This window comes from Oncorhynchus mykiss, chromosome 4, assembly GCF_057628025.1.
Source record: "Oncorhynchus mykiss isolate SJ-2025 chromosome 4, ASM5762802v1, whole genome shotgun sequence".
NCBI lineage: Eukaryota > Metazoa > Chordata > Actinopteri > Salmoniformes > Salmonidae > Oncorhynchus > Oncorhynchus mykiss.
Genome location: NC_143025.1, coordinates 82322594 through 82341960, shown reverse-complemented (window position 1 = coordinate 82341960; position 19367 = coordinate 82322594). Strand labels below are relative to the sequence as shown.

Sequence of the window (19367 nt, the reverse complement as noted above, 5' to 3'; positions counted from 1 at the left end):
TTAGCTTTCCTAACTGCTTGTGTATATTGGTTCCTAACTTCCCTGAAATGTTGCATATCGCGGTGGAAATTCGCAGTGGATGCTACTGCATACGCCACAGTATGTTTTTGTGCTGGTTGAGGTCAGTCAGGTCTGGAGTGAACCAAGGGCTATATCTGATCCTGGTTCTACATTGTTTTGAATGGGGCATGCTTATTTAAGATGGTGAGGAAAGCACATTTAAAGAATAACCAAGCATCCTCTACTGATGGAATGAGGTCCATATGCTTCCAGGATACCCGGGCCAGGTTGATTAGAAAGGCCTGCTCGCTGAAGTGTTTTAGGGAGTGCCCCCATTCTCATCGACGGGGCTGTAGTGGAGCAGGTTGAGAGCTTAAAGATCCAACAAACTAACATGGTCCAAGCACACCAAGACAGTCGTGAAGAGGGCACGACAAAACCTATTCAGAGGAAGGCCCTAAAAATTGTATAGGACTCCAGCTACCCTAGTCATAGACTGTTCTCTCTGCTATCGCATGGCAAGCGGTTCCAGAACGCCAAGTCTAGGTCCAAGAGGCTTCCAAACAGCTTCTACCCCCAAGCCATAAGACTCCTGAACAGCTAATCAAAAGGCTACCCAGACTATTTGCATTGCACCCCCCCCCCCCCATATTCTACACTGCTGCTACTCTCTGTTATTATCTATGCATAGTCACTTTAATAACTCTACCTACATTGACAGTGCCTTGCGAAAGTATTCGGCCCCCTTGAACTTTGCGACCTTTTGCCACATTTCAGGCTTCAAACATAAAAATATAAAACTGTATTTTTTTGTGAAGAATCAACAACAAGTGGGACACAATCATGAAGTGGAACGACATTCATTTTTCAAACTTTTTTAACAAATCAAAAACTGAAAAATTGGGCGTGCAAAATTATTCAGCCCCCTTAAGTTAATACTTTGTAGCGCCACCTTTTGCTGCGATTACAGCTGTAAGTCGCTTGGGGTATGTCTCAATCAGTTTTGCACATCGAGAGACTGACATTTTTTCCCATTCCTCCTTGCAAAACAGCTCGAGCTCAGTGAGGTTGGATGGACAGCATTTGTGAACAGCAGTTTTCAGTACTTTCCACAGATTCTCTATTGGATTCAGGTCTGGACTTTGACTTGGCCATTCTAACACCTGGATATGTTTATTTTTGAACCATTCCATTGTAGATTTTGCTTTATGTTTTGGATCATTGTCTTGTTGGAAGACAAATCTCCGTCCCAGTCTCAGGTCTTTTGCAGACTCCATCAGGTTTTCTTCCAGAATGGTCCTGTATTTGGCTCCATCCATCTTCCCATCAATTTTAACCATCTTCCCTGTCCCTGCTGAAGAAAAGCAGGCCCAAACCATGATGCTGCCACCACCATGTTTGACAGTGGGGATGGTGTGTTCAGGGTGATGAGCTGTGTTGCTTTTCCGCCAAACATAACATCTTGCATTGTTGCCAAAACATTTTCAGTTTTTGATTTGTTAAAAAAGTTTGAAATATCCAATAAATGTCGTTCCACTTCATGATTGTGTCCCACTTGTTGTTGATTCTTCACAAAAAAATACAGTTTTATATCTTTATGTTTGAAGCCTGAAATGTGGCAAAAGGTCGCAAAGTTCAAGGGGGCCGAATACTTTCGCAAGGCACTGTACATATTACTGCAATTACCTGGACTAACCTGTGCCCCTGCACATTGACTCTGTACTGGTACCCCACTTTATACAGCCTCACTATTGATATTTTACTGCGGCTCTTTAAATATTTGTTATTTTTATTTCTTATTATTTTTTTTATTTTTTTTGTATTTTCTTTTGTTGGAATATTTAAACTGCATTGTTGGTTAGGGCTTGTAACTAAGCATTTCACTGTAAGGTCTACCTACACCTGTTGTATTTGGCGCATATGACAACAAAAAAAATGATTTGATATTTGTATCATGTAATGTTTTTGGAAAAACTTTTAGCTTATTACACTGAGAATATCTTGCCACCATTGAGGATAGTTTCTCTTGAGTTGTTTCTGAGAAATATGTAATGATATTCAGCTGCTTATACACACCGAAAAGCACTTTGGCTAAATAACAAAACATTAAATGTTAGAGAAAGATGAATAAAACAAAAAGGGCTTGGGAGTAGAATGTTATGAGCAGTGGTTCATTAGAGGAGCAGACCCTTGGGGAGTGAGGGGTGAGTCTGAGGGGAGAACAGAAGCTGGGGATCACTCTGCTCCAGTCAGTCCCTGTGTGTGTTATGGGAAAACTCTTCCTCAGTTGACTCTGAGTCATCTCTTACACTCTTTTGGCAGCTGGGCCCCATTTTACTAGCAGAGAACATAACTGCTTAGAGAGCAGTCGTACAAGGGGGGGGGGGGGGGGTTGGATCTATGTGACTGTTGGATCTATGTGACTGACTGACGGAGGTGGGCTCTCTGCTGCAGGTGCCTCAGGATGAGTGGAGTGGATACCCGGAGGACGGAGACAAGGACGAGGAGATCCCATGTCGGCGGATGCGCAGCAGCAGCTACGTCAAAGCCATGGGAGAGGTAGACAATGACTCTGGTGGCGAATCTGACGGCAGCCCCAAGTCCTCACCCCAGAAGGCCATCCGACCCGACGCCCTCATCCTCAAATCAGTTATGCAGAGGCCCCACATAGACCCCCAAAGGTAGGCCCATCTTAATGTCTCAACTAAAGCTCCTTGTGGTATGCGTTGTCACGAGATCATTGTTGCAGTGTCTGTTTTTAGCACACCCTCAGCCTCATAAGTCAGTCCTGCTTGAGTCAATCCTCACCCATGAGTTATGAGGCTGAGGATGTTCTAAAATGGACACCGTACATGTCAGCCTGGTCTCATAGACTAGACGTAATATACATTCTTAGAAAACCCTAAAAGGGTTCTTCAGCTGTCTCCATTGGAGAAATATTTGAAGAGCCCTTTTTGTTTTCAGGTAAACCCCTTTTGCGTACCATGTAGAGCCGTTTCTACAGAAGGTTCTACATGGAACCCGAAGGTTGCTACTTAGCATGTTAGCCAACCCTTCCCCTAACCATAACCCATTGACCATAACCCATTGACTTAACCCTTTAACCTAACTCCTAACCCTTTAAGCTAGCCTAGGTAACATTAGCCACCTAGCTAACCTTAGCATTAGCCACAAAGCCACTAGCTAGCCTAAGCCACAACAAATTCGTAACATAACATATGATTTGTAATTCATAACATATCATATGAAATGGATGACGGACACCCAAAAATTAATACATACCATACAAAACATAATATATCATAATAGTTGGAGTGTCCTGGATTTACATTTACTATTGTTGCGTGTGTAACGTGTACGCTAAAAATGAGGAAGCAAGTACAGGGAGTGAACTTAATAAATAACGGAACATGGAACAAAACAAGAAACACGAGTAGCGTACAGACGCGGGAAGGGACCCTGTAGCCGGATGAGGTGCGGGGAGGGACCCTGTAGCCGGCTGAGGTGCGGGGAGGGACCCTGTAGCCGGCTGAGGTGCGGGGAGGGACCCTGTAGCCGGCTGAGGTGCGGGGAGGGACCCTGTAGCCGGCTGAGGTGCGGGGAGGGACCCTGTAGCCGGCTGCGGGGAGGCGCGGGAGTCTGACGAGCCCGGCTGAGGCGTGGGAGCCTGATGAGCCAACCGAGACGCGGGAACCTGTTGAGCCAGCTGAGTCATGGAAGCCTGACAGCCAGCTGAAGCACCCCCAGTTGCTCGGCAGCGGCACTTGGTAAAAAAAATCCCTGTTGCTTCCCCTTGGGGAGGCGTTATTCTGTAATGTGTAGGCTAAGATACAGGGAGTGAATTTAATACATAACGGAACATGGAACAAAAAAAGAACCACGAATAGCGTACAGACATGAAACACAGAAACAGTCAATAACGCCTGGGGAACGAACCAAAGGGAGTGACAGATATAGGGGAGGTAATCAGGAAGGTGATGGAGTCCAGGTAAGTCTCATGAGGCTCAGGTGGCAGGTGTGCGTAATAATGAATAAACTGTCGATGTCAAGCGGGAGTAGACGTGCTAACAACCTATCCACAGCTGCCCCACTATATGTGATAAAGTTCAAATCTAAGGCCCGCTACAGTGAGACAGCAGACTGATTTTTTGACAGTGGGTGCAGGATTAAATTTTTTACCCAATTCCTTTTTATACTTTTCAACATTTTGGTAGGCAATTTGTCTATAATTAGATGCATGCAGCTTCTGTTGCTCTAGAAGACTAATTAAAGCCTTTCTCACCAGAATAATGTCATAAATAGATAGAATGAATTATTCAATCTAGTTGACATTGTTAAAGTTTTCCCTGTCATCTCTGCTTCTTTCGAGGTGAAAGATGTTTAGGGGCCAGGGAGAAAATGCAATAACAAAACAAAGACCAGAATATTTTCGGTGCAAAATTTCCAAATGACATCAGTTTGACCATTTGTCAAGAAATGACCCAACATGTTTCTGATAAGATTTCACTTTGGCTTGGATGCATATTTTATGCGGATGAAATACTATCAGCTTTTATGATGCTGTTAAAGATAGCACTTCTACAGATGGTGTCTAACTGTGTATTCTCGTTCTCTCAAGATGGTGAAAGAAAGCAATCACGTTTCTCCACAAAAAATTTGGCCGACATTTGGTGTATAATTTTACTGCAAGAAACGCTTAATTCTTTCTACAGGAGTTAAAATTAAGGCTATGTGAGAGGTTATAGACCTACAGTCAGTTTCCTGATTTCAGTTTCCATTCAACCCATCCGAACAGTAGGCTACAGTTCCCTTGACATGCCATAGGCCTATTTGAAATCCCCGTCTTGTGACTGTCGAATTTGTACAGCGCCTCACAATCATCACAAATTACACAGCCGGCACTGCTATCATCCTCTTTAACCACTTCACCAAATCTTTCCCAAACGTCATTTCAAAACCTTAACCATAGCTCCTGGCTTTTTGCAAACTGTTTTTCATCTAGTCGGCTCAGAGATTCAACCAACAACCTTTCGGTTACTGGCCCAATGCTCTTAATTGCTAGGATACCTGCCATTATGGCTAGTCTACCTGTTATGTCTGTTTTATGTCTTTGTGACCTCTGTATGTAGTGGGATTTTCTGGGGAACATGCATGATTTAGCCATGTCACTCAATGTTGCTGGGCAACAGAGGAAGAATAGCGCTATGTTACGATTGGCTGTGCATGTTCTTATCGTACCCCAATGCCTCTTCAGCCTGTATTAATGCGTGACTAAGAGCTCTGCTACATTTGTTTGGTCAATTGGTTTGTAGCCGCTTCACTGCTTTGTGCCCTTGTCCTTGTGTTTGGATTGTTCTCTGTTTACCATTGGAGCCCAGTTCTCCTCATGAGCTCAGATATTAAAGTAGTACTTTAGCTAGTGAGTGTCAGACCAATGCAGGCATTATATCTGACCTTTATCAACTGCTATTTCAATATTTGCTTACCGAGGCAATGTACCTCATGTTATCACAGCACTGTTGACAAGGCAGTGGTAAGTCTGTCACTTCTCTCAAATGTCACAGTCAAATGACTAGGTACAGTATTAAGCATGAACAGGATATTCATTGGCTGACAATCAAATCTCATGTATTTCTTTGAATGTCTTCATATAGGTGAAATTGTCTTTCATTCTCACTTGAGCTGTCTCACTCCGCAAATAAAGAGCCTGTTTGCTCTCATTCCCCCTCTTGATAGGCAACACTCCATAGATTCAAAGATAAATGAGCTTTAGGTAAACTATAAGAAGCAGGACAGTGGTACAGAGTGATTTTGTAGTACAAAAAATGAAGTGATTGGACAGAAAAAGAAAAGGACACCATCAAAATATTATACACCTAGATGTGTAGCATGGCATGGGATCTTGGAAGAAGTAATGATGGTTACAATAACAATTATTATACCAACCAATCAGAAGATGCATAATATTCTGAAGGACAAAGTCCAAATGATTATCTCGGTATGAATGAAAGAGCTTGGAGACGAACTAATAAACCTTCTCTACTGATTGTACCATACATTATGCACCTCTTGGTATCAGTGCAACGCACTGATACACACACACACACACACACACACACACACACACACACACACACACACACACACAGGGAGATACCTGGGGAGGTGCCCTGCATGTACAGTGCCTTGCGAAAGTATTCGGCCCCCTTGAACTTTGCGACCCTTTGCCACATTTCAGGCTTCAAACATAAAGATATAAAACTGTATTTTTTTGTGAAGAATCAACAACAAGTGGGACACAATCATGAAGTGGAACGACATTTATTGGATATTTCAAACTTCTTTAACAAATCAAAAACTGAAAAATTGGGCGTGCAAAATTATTCAGCCCCTTTACTTTCAGTGCAGCAAACTCTCTCCAGAAGTTCAGTGAGGATCTCTGAATGATCCAATGTTGACCTAAATGACTAATGATGATAAATACAATCCACCTGTGTGTAATCAAGTCTCCGTATAAATGCACCTGCACTGTGATAGTCTCAGAGGTCCGTTAAAAGCGCAGAGAGCATCATGAAGAACAAGGAACACACCAGGCAGGTCCGAGATACTGTTGTGAAGAAGTTTAAAGCCGGATTTGGATACAAAAAGATTTCCCAAGCTTTAAACATCCCAAGGAGCACTGTGCAAGCGATAATATTGAAATGGAAGGAGTATCAGACCACTGCAAATCTACCAAGACCTGGCCGTCCCTCTAAACTTTCAACTCATACAAGGAGAAGACTGATCAGAGATGCAGCCAAGAGGCCCATGATCACTCTGGATGAACTGCAGAGATCTACAGCTGAGGTGGGAGACTCTGTCCATAGGACAACAATCAGTCGTATATTGCACAAATCTGGCCTTTATGGAAGAGTGGCAGAAAGAAAGCCATTTCTTAAAGATATCCATAAAAAGTGTTGTTTAAAGTTTGCCACAAGCCACCTGGGAGACACACCAAACATGTGGAAGAAGGTGCTCTGGTCAGATGAAACCAAAATTGAACTTTTTGGCAACAATGCAAAACGTTATGTTTGGCGTAAAAGCAACACAGCTGAACACACCATCCCCACTGTCAAACATGGTGGTGGCAGTATCATGGTTTGGGCCTGCTTTTCTTCAGCAGGGACAGGGAAGATGGTTAAAATTGATGGGAAGATGGATGGAGCCAAATACAGGACCATTCTGGAAGAAAACCTGATGGAGTCTGCAAAAGACCTGAGACTGGGACGGAGATTTGTCTTCCAACAAGACAATGATCCAAAACATAAAGCAAGATCTACAATGGAATGGTTCAAAAATAAACATATCCAGGTGTTAGAATGGACAAGTCAAAGTCCAGACCTGAATCCAATCGAGAATCTGTGGAAAGAACGCAAAACTGCTGTTCACAAATGCTCTCCATCCAACCTCACTGAGCTCGAGCTGTTTTGCAAGGAGGAATGGGAAAAAATTTCAGTCTCTCAATGTGCAAAACTGATAGAGACATACCCCAAGCGACTTACGACTGTAATCGCAGCAAAAGGTGGCGCTACAAAGTATTAACTTAAGGGGGCTGAATAATTTTGCACGCCCAATTTTTCAGTTTTTGATTTGTTAAAAAAGTTTGAAATATCCAATAAATGTCGTTCCACTTCATGATTGTGTCCCACTTGTTGTTGATTCTTCACAAAAAAATACAGTTTTATATTTTTATGTTTGAAACCTGAAATGTGGCAAAAGGTCGCAAAGTTCAAAGGGGCCGAATACTTTCACAAGGCACTGTATATAGCCAAGTTATCATTACTCATTGTGTGTTTATTCCTTGTGTTACCTTTCTATTATTAAAAAAAATATTCTCTCTGCATTGTTGGGAATGGCCTGTAATTTAGCATTTCACTGTTAGTCTACACCTGTTGTTTACACCTGTCACAAATAACATTTGATTTGCTTATATTGTTGTACAATTGGGAGCTATAGGTGAGTTGACAAACTGTAATTGTGGGGCTAGCGATTCAACAGTGTTTTGGGGTTTGCGAGTAATGCACTTGTCATCGTAGTTCGGAGTTGATCGTTAAAAGGCTGCGGTTGTAAGAGGATGAGTCACTTTTGCTGCCGGTCACACAACTACACAACACAAACCTGGATACAGCAGTAGGCCTACTACATGTCAGCTAGGTTACCTGTTTACTGTATAGTTAAGAAATAGTTTGGGGCTTAGGTCAAAAAAAAGCCAGGGATGTCTAATCTCAGTTAATCCAGAACTAAAATCGTGCATAATTTAGTCAGATGCTCGATTATGTTTACATAGTCATTTCACAACAGATAAAGGAATGTCTGACTGACAATACCTCTCATATTTGTCTCTCTATCTCTCCATTCAGCCAGAGCTACCACTTGCAAACCACCCGAGACATGATGCGGCCCCATCCCAGTGTCACCCTGGACCCAGCCTTCAATTACCCCCAACACCATGTACCCCTGGGGCCTCAGGTCCGCTCCCGGAACCAGAGCTACATGAGGGCGGTCAGCACCCTCAGTCAGGCCAGCTGCGTCAGCCAGGTGAGTCCCACACAGGATCCTTACAAGGGGAACACCAGGAGACCCGGGGGAGGAGGAGGAAGGAGAGATACAGTAGATGCCACCAGGAGCCCAGGAGGAGGAGAAGGAGGAGGAAGGAGAGAAACAGTAGATGTCACCAGGAGCCCTGGAGGAGGAGGATGAGGAAGGAGAGATACAGTAGACGCTACCTGGAGGTGGAGTAGGAGGTGGAGGAGGTGGAGTAGGAGGTGGTGGAGGAGGAGGAAGGAGAGATACAGTAGATGCTACCAGGAGTCCTGGAGGAGGAGGAGGAGGAGGAGGAGGAGGAGGAGGAGGAGGAGATACAGTAGACGGCCACCATGTGGGCAGTGTGGGTGGGACCGTCTGTTGTTTGCTAAAGGGGTGGCAATAATCACAATAATCATATAGTTACTTATAGAAACACATTAGTCACCACTAGATCCCCTTTCATTGAGATGGTAGATGCTTGTTCAGGCATTATTGTTTGAGAGAGAGGCCTTTTCATTGTTTAAGTTGTCATTGGTAGTACTGTTGACATATTTTGCGGTTTTCAGAACGATCCATGTGAAATCAATAGATTTGTGTTATTGGTGACATTGCATCAACAAGCAGAACCATACATATCTGTTATTTTCTATACTTATCTCATTACAAGTTCAAGTTACCCGTTACGGAAGTTCCTACACAGTACTAGGATGTTGTTTTAAACTGCTCAGTCAGTCTAGACAATGTTGGACGTTTGATCAGTAAAAAGCGTTGGTTTTATCCATATTTGCTGCGTATTAGCTACACTATACATTTAATATACCCAGTCATTTTTATTATGTTATTAAGTAGCAGGCTTTTATGCACTGCGTAATATAAAGAAGATTAATTTTGATACACAGGTGACGTTGTTAGTATAGCTTCCTGCCTGCCATTACGTTGGATGCATTGAGTTGGAGATATACTGTATATATTCACGACATTGAAATTCCGCATGTTGTTTGTACTGTGTTGCACTGTAATTTCTACTTTTGAATAGGTTCTTGTAAGGACATCTGCTTTCCCATTTCCTCAGTAGTAACGTATGTATAAGGCTCCCGAGTGGCACTGCATTTCACTACAGACCTTGGTTAGATCTCGGGCTACATCACAACCGGCCGTGATCGGGAGTCCCATAGGGCGGCGCACAATTGGCCCAGAGTTGTCCGGGTTAGGGGAGGGTTTGGCCAGGGTAGGCCGTCATTGTAAAATAAGAATTTGTTCTTCACTGACTTGCCTAGTTAAATAAAGGTTCAATAAAAATACAAAATGTCACAGGAGTCTGCCGACGGGAGGACGGCTCATAATAATGGCTGAAATGGAGCAAATGGAATGGCATCAAACACATGGAAACCATGGAAACCACATGTTTGATGTATTCGATTACATTCCACTTATTATGCTCCAGTCATTACCATGAGCCGTTGTCCCCACTTAAGTTGCCACCAACCTCCTGTGGTATGTATGTCTATGATGATGACTTACAATGGGATAGTACATACTGTAAACGGTATACCAAATGATGCATTGTTTTTGCTCTTTTCATTTGGTTGTTTATCTGCTTGATTTTTTAAGAAAACAAAGATTTTGATGCAAAGTTGTTGTTTTTTTAAGTTCGGAATTGCCAGTGCCTTTTTTCTCCTGCTAACACTCCTTCATATTTACTGTACTAAGGGGAAGAGTCAAAGTGACAAACAGAAAGGAAGAGGAAAAATTAAGGACTGCTATTCCTGTTTTTGTCTCTCAGGTGAGTGAGACTGAGGTCAATGGCCAGTTTGAGTCAGTTTGCGAGTCCGTTTTTAGCGAAGTAGAATCCCAGGCCATGGAGGCTTTGGACCTGCCTGGCTCGTTCCGCACTCGAAGCCACAGTTACCTGCGTGCAATTCAGGCTGGGTATTCCCAAGACGACGACTGCTTGCCTTCAATGACATCCTCCACTGTCACTTCAACTCTCAGATCCACAACAGGTAACAGTATGCATCACAAAATCCCCCCCAAACGAGAGAAGGCCTAGAAAACATACTCCTCATACATTCTATAACATGTGTACATCCTTAACATACCTACATATGTACAGTGGGGTACCCTTGAGCTTTGAGAGATGCTTGGTTGAAAGATTCCGGTCATTTCTTATTTGCTACTTGTCATTGTTGTGTGTCTTGTTTGTCTTGCCTCTGCATATCCTGAGTGTTCCGAGGAAATTTGCTTGCAAGTGCGCTACATTGCACGAACAATGCATCATGACCTGGGCTTCCTGATTTGTCACGTGTGGCGGTGGCAAAGCTAAACCCGTAGTAGAGGGTGGGAGGGGCCTCATTCAAATTAGCACAATGAGAAGTCATACCCACAATGCACCACACCACATCAACACACTACAGTCACACTCACAGCACTTGGCATGTGCAAGAGGAACATGCCCTGTTCTAAGCATGTGAATCTCAGTGGTATATGTGTCGTGTGTAGAGTGTGAGTTGTGTAGGGAAGGGTTAAGTGTTAAACAAACCAGTGGTTGGAGGGAGGGGCTATAGACCTCTACAGAGTGTTAGGAGGGTTCATGGCCTGCTCCAGAGAGGTTTTCAGCCTCCCCTTCCATGCTTTGTTTGACCAGTTCATTAAGCTAGCACAAGGGTATTCAAATATTATCCTTTGAGGTCCGGAGCCAGCTGGTTTTCTGTTCTACCTGATAATTAATGGAACCCATGTGGTGTCCCAGGTCCCTGATTAGAGGGGAAGAGTTAAACTAAGCAGTGAAACTGTCTTCAAGGTCCAGATTGGATGTTGAGGGCACTAGCGTCTCTAACTGATCTTGACTTATAAGTCTACAGAAAACAAGACAGCATCTTGTAACCGACATACGGTAAGTCAACAAACTCAGATATGGTACTGGTTGCTCAAAGGAACTAGTAAAGGCAATTTAGAGCGCGTACTAAAATAAATCGTTTTTCTGTATTGCTGTATTGTGTTGCATAAAACCCCATTTGAAGATATGATTTGAATAATATTTACTGGCAACTGATTTATCACTTCTGACGTTAGACCAATCAGAAGGCAGTTCTTGCAATCATGTGAGGCTGATCAGTTGACTTGAGGTTTGACAAGGTTTGAAGGGCGCTCTCACTAAAATGTTCAACAGTTATTTTACCCGTTCGGCCCACCATATTAGAATCTTTCTCGTTCAGCTAAATCTCACATTTAGATGACCTATTAGAAGAATGTAAAATCATCTCTTCCAAGTGAACTTGTTGCAATAATTGTTGTTTTGATATTAAATATTCAGGGATTTCAAGGTTTTGTGCAACATTTTACACACAATATCTTTGTCACAACATCAACATATCTGGTTCGTTGTGTAAACAGAACCACTGCTCCCTCCATAAACTAATTGCCCTAGTGCATTTGGTGTATGCCTGAAAGAGTAAAGCTATGAACCCTATTGAAATACTATAATTTCATATTCCGTTTTCATTTTACAATATTATGACCTGGATTTTAATTTCTCAACACATCTCGTGAAAGCAGTTGTACTAGTCCTCTGTATTTGTTTGAGTTTTTGGGGTTTCTTTGTTTTCTTGTACAAATTTGAGTTTTATTTTGTTTATGTTGTCATGCTCAATTGGGTTGCACAGTCAGAATCCCTCAGCCTACGATGGGACCTGCGGATCAAGGAGTGTCCTCCAATCCCACCGTCTTACCTGCTGAACTCCTTTCACCCAATAAGCTCTGTCCCAATTCTGTCCGCTTCCCATTTGGCTCACTAAATTGGCTCTGAAATGGTTGTCAGTTATTCAAGCGTTTTCTGCATATATTTGTCTTTTTGATGAGTAGTTCTCAAGGACTTTTTTTTCTCTTCCATATACAGTCATATCCAATTGGGCTATGGAACAGCATGTGCTAGTGAGCCTCAGGGAAATAATTGGCTATGACTTGTTGGCTCCATCTCAAGCCATATTGCAAATATTTATTTACCTGGTATCAACCATTTGGTGTCATTTTTAAAGGAATAGCGGCTTTGAAGTTAAATTAAAATAATCCATAGTATTTGACTGGCCTTGCCACTCACTTACATAAAAAAAGAGAGATCTGAAAACTAAATCACTTCCCAACCAGATGCTAGCATGTCAAGGCTAGCAGGGCCCTTGAGTGGGGAAGGGATCCTATGATGCCCCATTGGGCAGAAGAGCAGCACCCCCTCTCTATTTGACCAGCCATGCAACTCTTGAAGGATAACCGGGGGGACAGAACAGCTGGAGACTTCAGTGATGCCTGTCACAGGTATTTTGATGTCAACACACATACATACGTCTATGTGTATGTGTGTTTTTTGCACTGCCTTCTCAGCAATACATAAAAACGCTAACTTTGATATGATACCAGGATGGACAAATCCCATTTAGATACTATGAGAAACAAACAGGGGTCTGAACAACTCACAAAACTCTGAGGCCTTGAATTCGTTGTTCGTATGCATTAATATTCCAGAATCATCTTTGTGATGATGGTGCCTCGCTGGCTTTTGCGAGTTGTTTTGAAGTGTGTCTATTTTTAAGCTAAAATGGCATCATTGGTGTAACTGTATGATAAACCTGTACTTCCCAGTCTAATACATAATCTACTCATAGCACAGCCATACAATATCCCTGAATGTTATCATATTGCCACTGTCAACAGTCAAAATGTGAGAGCAGTTACAGTGTATTACAGTAGCTTTGTGTTTTTTATTTTATGAAAGTCGACCTCTGTAAAGGCCACATGTGGCTGGGTTTGACCCTCGGCGTAGAGGTTATCAGCCGTCTTTGACTGTGGGATTGCAGCCCATTCCCTGGTGCAGCACTATGGGGGGATTTACCCGCCACTGGGGAAACTCACATGTCTTATCAACCTCATGGTGAGGGACCTGACATGTTCAATAGGGTTCATAACTGCTTCTCGGCCCAATGACTTGAGTTGTGATTCTTTCATTGCCTTTTCATCTTTTCTGTTGCACACAAAAAAACAAAACAAAAAAAACAATAGGAAAACACTTAGGAGCGTTCTTTAACGAAACATGCTTTAATGATTTCATTCGGAGAATGGTCTTTTAATTTGAAACTGATTGGTAATGATGGTTTATATTAGGAACCAACAGGGTTCCACTTCCCAGGGTGCAGTGCGGTGAAAAGAGGGAAAGACTGTGGAAGGTAGATGTTCATTGAAATGAGTGAGAAGGCAGTGTAAAAACCGAAAAGCCTACAGCATGTGAGTTAAAATGCATCGCTCAAATGGCTCAGTGTACCTGGTTGAATAATTCCTTTATGCATTTTAGTGTACCAGAGCTGTGTTAGAGAGCATAACAATTATAGAGACCACTTCAGTGTCTGAAGGGCACCTCGTAAATTAAGTTTTACACAGTCTCTTTTCGGGTTTGAACAATCACAAATGGATCTGATAAAGGAATCTCAAATGCATCATCTGAGTCAAGGGTAATGATATTCGCAGGAGATTAGCGATCAACAAATAGTCTACACCATTTCTACTCCATGTTCTCAATGCAATGATTTCATCTGATATATCAACTGGAGTTATAGGGTAGTTGTGGTATTTTACTCACATACTGAATGCATATTGTAGGTATATGTATGCCCACTCTAGGTTTGAAAATTTGGGCATTACAATTACATAACACTCCAGCTGTTCCCTCCCTTTGAATGTCCCTCTATTTGCATATTCAAATTTGTCTTCCAGAGGGATATGATATGCTGGAAGGCACTTCTTTGCTAAACGAGGACATGATAGAAGACGACGACGGGGCCAGCTCCTCGGCCTATGAGGAGTTGGAGCGCCTAGAGAGGGAGAACGCTGTAGCTCGCAGCCAGCACAGCACCAGCTCCACTGTAACTGCCATCTCTGTCCCCCCGACCTCGCCGCCTGCCTACCGGATCCCTGATGCCCCCTCCATAGCCGCCCCAGATCCCCCTGTACCTCAGGCCATCCAGGCCTTTAAAGAGTCCGCCAACATGGTGGCCGCCTTCAACATACAGTGGAAAGACGAGATCTCGGCCATGCGCTACGAACTGGCCGAGCTGCGCAGGGACGTGTGCGGTGAACTCAAAACTTTCAACAGCAACTTTTTCAACTTCACCCAGTGCTACAACATGTGGACGATGTGCCGCGAGAGCGCCAGTGACAGCTCAACACAGACCGGGGACCGGGTGTCTGTGGGCATCCAGGCTGGCACCAGCGGGCTCGTCAGGCAGAACACAGAGGACAAGTCTGTCATGTGCCAGCCGGAACCAGCCCCCTTTAACCTCATAAACCTGATGGACCCTCCCCGTATCGAGATCACTGGGGATTCAACGCCAGAGGAGGAGGCCAGCAGCCCCACTAGCTCTCGGCTATCGGAAGATTTTTCAACATGGGACAACAGGGAGCAGAAAATACGCAAGCGCTCTTCGGGTGGCAGCCGCAGGAGTGCCAGTCTGGAACTGTGGAACAGGAAGTACACCAGTGGGCCCATGTCATACCTGTCAATGTCATTCTAATCATTCCCATGATACAACCCAGAAGAAATACCACATGAAGGGGTTTCCCCTTAACAACCCCCAGAGAACCAGAACAGGAGCCAAGGCGAAAAACCGCACACTATGTACACAGCGAGACAGGCAGGGCACTAATGTTGCTGAATGTCCCTTTGCTATGGAGACATCTAGTTGTTGGCTTGTCATTCTCAGAGCAAGTAATGACCACATTGAAATAATCAATAATAAGGGACCTGTAATGCCATTATCAAGGGATGCCATTAATACCTTGGAATGTGAAAGGCGATGATTCGAATGTTACTTCTACCGTCTTGATCCCTAAGCACCACTGAGTGGCTTTCAGCACCTCTCTAACTAGGCTTCTGTGTATCAGATATTTAAAAGTGTCTTGTGTGACACTGAGTCAACAGTTTGACTGTTTGAGATCAGCAGATGAGGAGGATGGTGCTCAATCCACCTTAAATAGAAGTGACAGGGAATGTACTCTCTCATCTGCGCTTATGTAAGGTAGCTTATAGAATGTAGCCATTCCATGAGGTGAGGTATAAAAGCCTTGACACCACTAAGACTAATTGAATGCACAAAATGACTTTATATATGTTTGTAATTTAAATATATGAATTGAATATAACAGCCTACTAACGTTTCAGTTCCCTAATCATAGGTCCTATCCCACCCCGTTGGTTACACCAATCGGATCCTTTTAAATCTGAGAACAACAAAGAAGTAGGAGCTAGGGAACGGGACTAGGAAACATTATGAAATCGGCGACAGATAACAGACTCTGCAAATCTGCATACATCTGAATTAAAGAGAAAAAATTGTCACAAAACTTCAACCCTAGACTTGTTTGGTATTAACTGAGCCATGAAATTCCAGTAATGTGGTGGCGTGTTTCTTAACCTTATTCATTCCAGTTTCTTCTCATGTAGAAACCTAAGCACCTGATTATACTGAAATGATACTGTGAATAACTTTTTAAATCCCAATTTGTAATGATTAAATCAAAAAGAAAGATCATATTTGTGAATAGGTAGATGAAATGTAAAGTAAATCAAATCTATAACCATTCCCTAACCATTCCCTGTGTCAACGTACAAATGTATATTTTTCAGTACAATTTTGTGTAGTTAGTTCATGAAAATGGGCATTTTGAAAATCTTATTTTGATTGGAGAAAAAGGGAACAGTAGAATGTACAAAAGCTGTATACACCTGAAATTATTCTCAGTTTTTGCAACAAAATAGGAGATAATTCTAATTTCATTCAATGATGTTACCGTATTATATCTAACATTCATTAAGCAATTTAAAAGTGTAGTGTTTCAATTTGAAAATATTTCCTGATTTTACATAACTTACCATTTTAAGGCAGTAAGGTAACTCCTACATTTTAGTTAGCCAGCTGCCTTAATTTAAAAAAGGTCTATGTTTAACTCAGTGTTCATTGCATTGTAAAATACATAAGTCATACAACTTAAAATTTAAAGTTAGACATTTCATATTTTTAAGTTGAAGCAGCTAACATGTTTAATTGTAGTTAACCCAACATTTTTCTCAAATTTAAAATCTAAAGAAATTAACAAAAATCTTGCAATTTTATTCCAGTGTCCAACAAAGAGGAACTAAGTCTGCATTTACACAGTCAGCCCAATCTTCATATTTTGCCTAATTATTGTCAGTAGATCTGTTCTGATTGGTCAAAAGATCAGAATTGGGCTGTCTGTGTAAACGCAGCCTAAGAGACCACGCAAATGACCATGACTAGCCAGGGTTTAGCATTATCTGAGTACGAACGTATCAGCTTAAGTTCATTCCAGCACAAGCTATGTTACATGTTTCAACCCTATGTGTGTATATACACGTATACTGAACAAATATATGAACGCAACATGTAACGTGTTGATCCCATGTTTCATGAGCTGAAATAAAAGATCCCCGAAATGTTACATTTTGCTCAAATTTCACGCAATTTTTTTTTAACATCCCTGTTAGTGAGCATTTCTCCTTTGCCAAGATAATCCATCCACCTGACAAGTGTGGCATATCAAGAAGATGATTAAACAGCATGAGCATTACACAGGTGCACCTTGTGCTGGGGACAATAAAAGGCCACTCTACATTGTGCAGTTTTGTCACACAACACAATGCCACAAATGAGTGTGCAATTGGCATGCTGACTGCAGGAATGTCCACCAGAGCTGTTGCCAGAGAATTTAATGTTACTTTCTCTACTATAAGCCGCCTCCAACGTCGTTTTAGAGAATTTGGCAGTACGTCCAACCGGCTTAACAAACCGGCATACCACGTGTAACCACGCCAGCCCATGACCTCCACATCCGGCTTCATCACCTGTGGGATCGTCTGAAACCAGCCACCTGGACATCTGATGAAACTGAGGGGTATTTCTGTCTGTAATAAAGCCCTTTTGTGGGGAAAATGAATTCTGATTGGCTGGGTCTGGCTCCCCAGTGGGTAGGCCTGGCTCCCAAGTCGGTGGGCCTATGCATTCCCTGGCACACCCATGGCTGTGCCCCTGCCTAGTCTTGTGAAATCCACAGATTAGAGCCTAATCAATTTATTTCAAATGACTGATTTACTTATATGAACTGTAGCTCAGTAAAATCGCTGAAATTGTAGCATGTTGCATTTAGATTTTTGTTCAGTATACTATTTTTGTAAAGACAGAAAATGATTGCATACATTCCAAGTTTAGGTCATTCATTGTGGTCAAGATTGTGACCATACTGTGTTCTTACATTACACTTCTAAGAGGGCTTAACACAAGCTAAGCTCGTAACTCTCTTACATGGTCCTAAATCAACCCCTGCACCTTTGACCCAGTGGAGTTTCATTCATTACTCAAATGCATCACCGTCTAGTGTGTTATATGTCTTAAACATCTCCTATTCAGTCCTCGTCAATGAGACAATCAGAGGGCATAGTTCCCCTATACCTCTTCCTCAATGTTTCCAGAGGTATGTGATGCTATTGTACTCCTGAATGTACTAACACCGCCTTCACTAGTGATGGCCAAGCCAGGCTCTATGGAAACCTTAAAAGGTGGAGTCCTCAATTATCTTCTTTTAAGTGTTTCTAAAAAAAGATATATATATATATTTGATTGGTCATGAACCAGTCACGTGACACCCATAACCACTCATCTCCTCCATTGTCACATCATACCAACATGGCTTATCAATGTAATGGTTGGGGCTTATGGAAACTTCGTCCACCTGAAACCGCTCCAAGTTCCACAGCGCATCTATCCATGGATGTACCCTCCAGAGCAGCAATGTTACAGAGGCATGTGCAAATGACACCACTAACCTAAATCCCTCAAATACTTTATATGGATGAGATGGTTCACCCTAAAGATGTTTTACTTCATCTGGAAAGTGCATCTTTTTATTTTACCAGTTTTTTCATGACCAAAATACATTACCTGAGAAACACATGGCACTTTGGAATTATGACATTTACACCAAGTGTACCATAAAAAGGATGTTGAAAAGATGATAACAGCCACAACAATATAAGATAATAGATATTATTTCCCCACCTGGCTACTGTAACTCAATGGGCCCAAGATCTTTGACCTTGCAGTGGATTGTTTTTTTGTCCTTGACTTGTTACAGTACCACACCACCTGTTGGATGTCTATAGGATTGTTGGGCTGACAGTGGTCCATCCTGTCATAGAAAACAAACGACTTCCACTGTAACTATACCAGTTTTTCTCTTTGCAATACAGGAGTAACAATATACACATTTCATAATTTTTTCCCGATTGTTGTAGACCCAGATTTCCAAAACAAAAAGGATCTTGAATGTTCTCTGAATGTGTTCCCCATAAGAAAATAGCCATGGGTTGGCTGACATTTCCTGTTGTTTAAGAGGATAAATAAGACTGAGAGCATCAAACAAATCAACAGTTAAAATGTTAATCTATGAATTATTTCATGAAAAAAGAAAAGGAAAAACGGAATGGTCTTATAAACACTAGCATTCATATTTTCCTCTTTTCGCTTGGAATGACAAAGAGGACAGAATGCAGTGGCTTCCTCTCCATCCTTTCCAGTCCAGGGAGGGAGACTGATATTAAGGTGCTGAATCTATGATGGGGGCAGGTTAACTCTTGATATATCTCAAAACTACATTCATTCATTCTATGCAAGTCCTATGTCCTTTTCTGTTGTTTTGTTTCAGGTTATGGTCAGTTTTGAATTTGTTATTAGGTCTTTGGGTTTTTT

At 42.2% G+C, this 19367-nt stretch overlaps 1 protein-coding gene across 2 annotated transcripts in view; it reads left to right on the top strand.

Moving 5' to 3' along the window:
* LOC110521082 (disks large-associated protein 2) overlaps window positions 1–19367 on the top strand; it is a 53368-nt gene that overhangs the window by 11065 nt on the left and 22936 nt on the right. The window contains exons 2-5 of one of the 2 annotated variants that reach the window (XM_036976477.2): window positions 2455–2681; window positions 8400–8577; window positions 10349–10568; window positions 14323–19090. In XM_036976477.2, the coding sequence (XP_036832372.2) occupies window positions 2455–2681; window positions 8400–8577; window positions 10349–10568; window positions 14323–15119 (1422 nt within the window). In that variant the 3' untranslated portion in view covers window positions 15120–19090. Of the gene's footprint in view, window positions 1–2454; window positions 2682–8399; window positions 8578–10348; window positions 10569–14322; window positions 19091–19367 lie in introns of those variants that run through there. The other variant, XM_021598503.3, reaches the window with a different exon arrangement.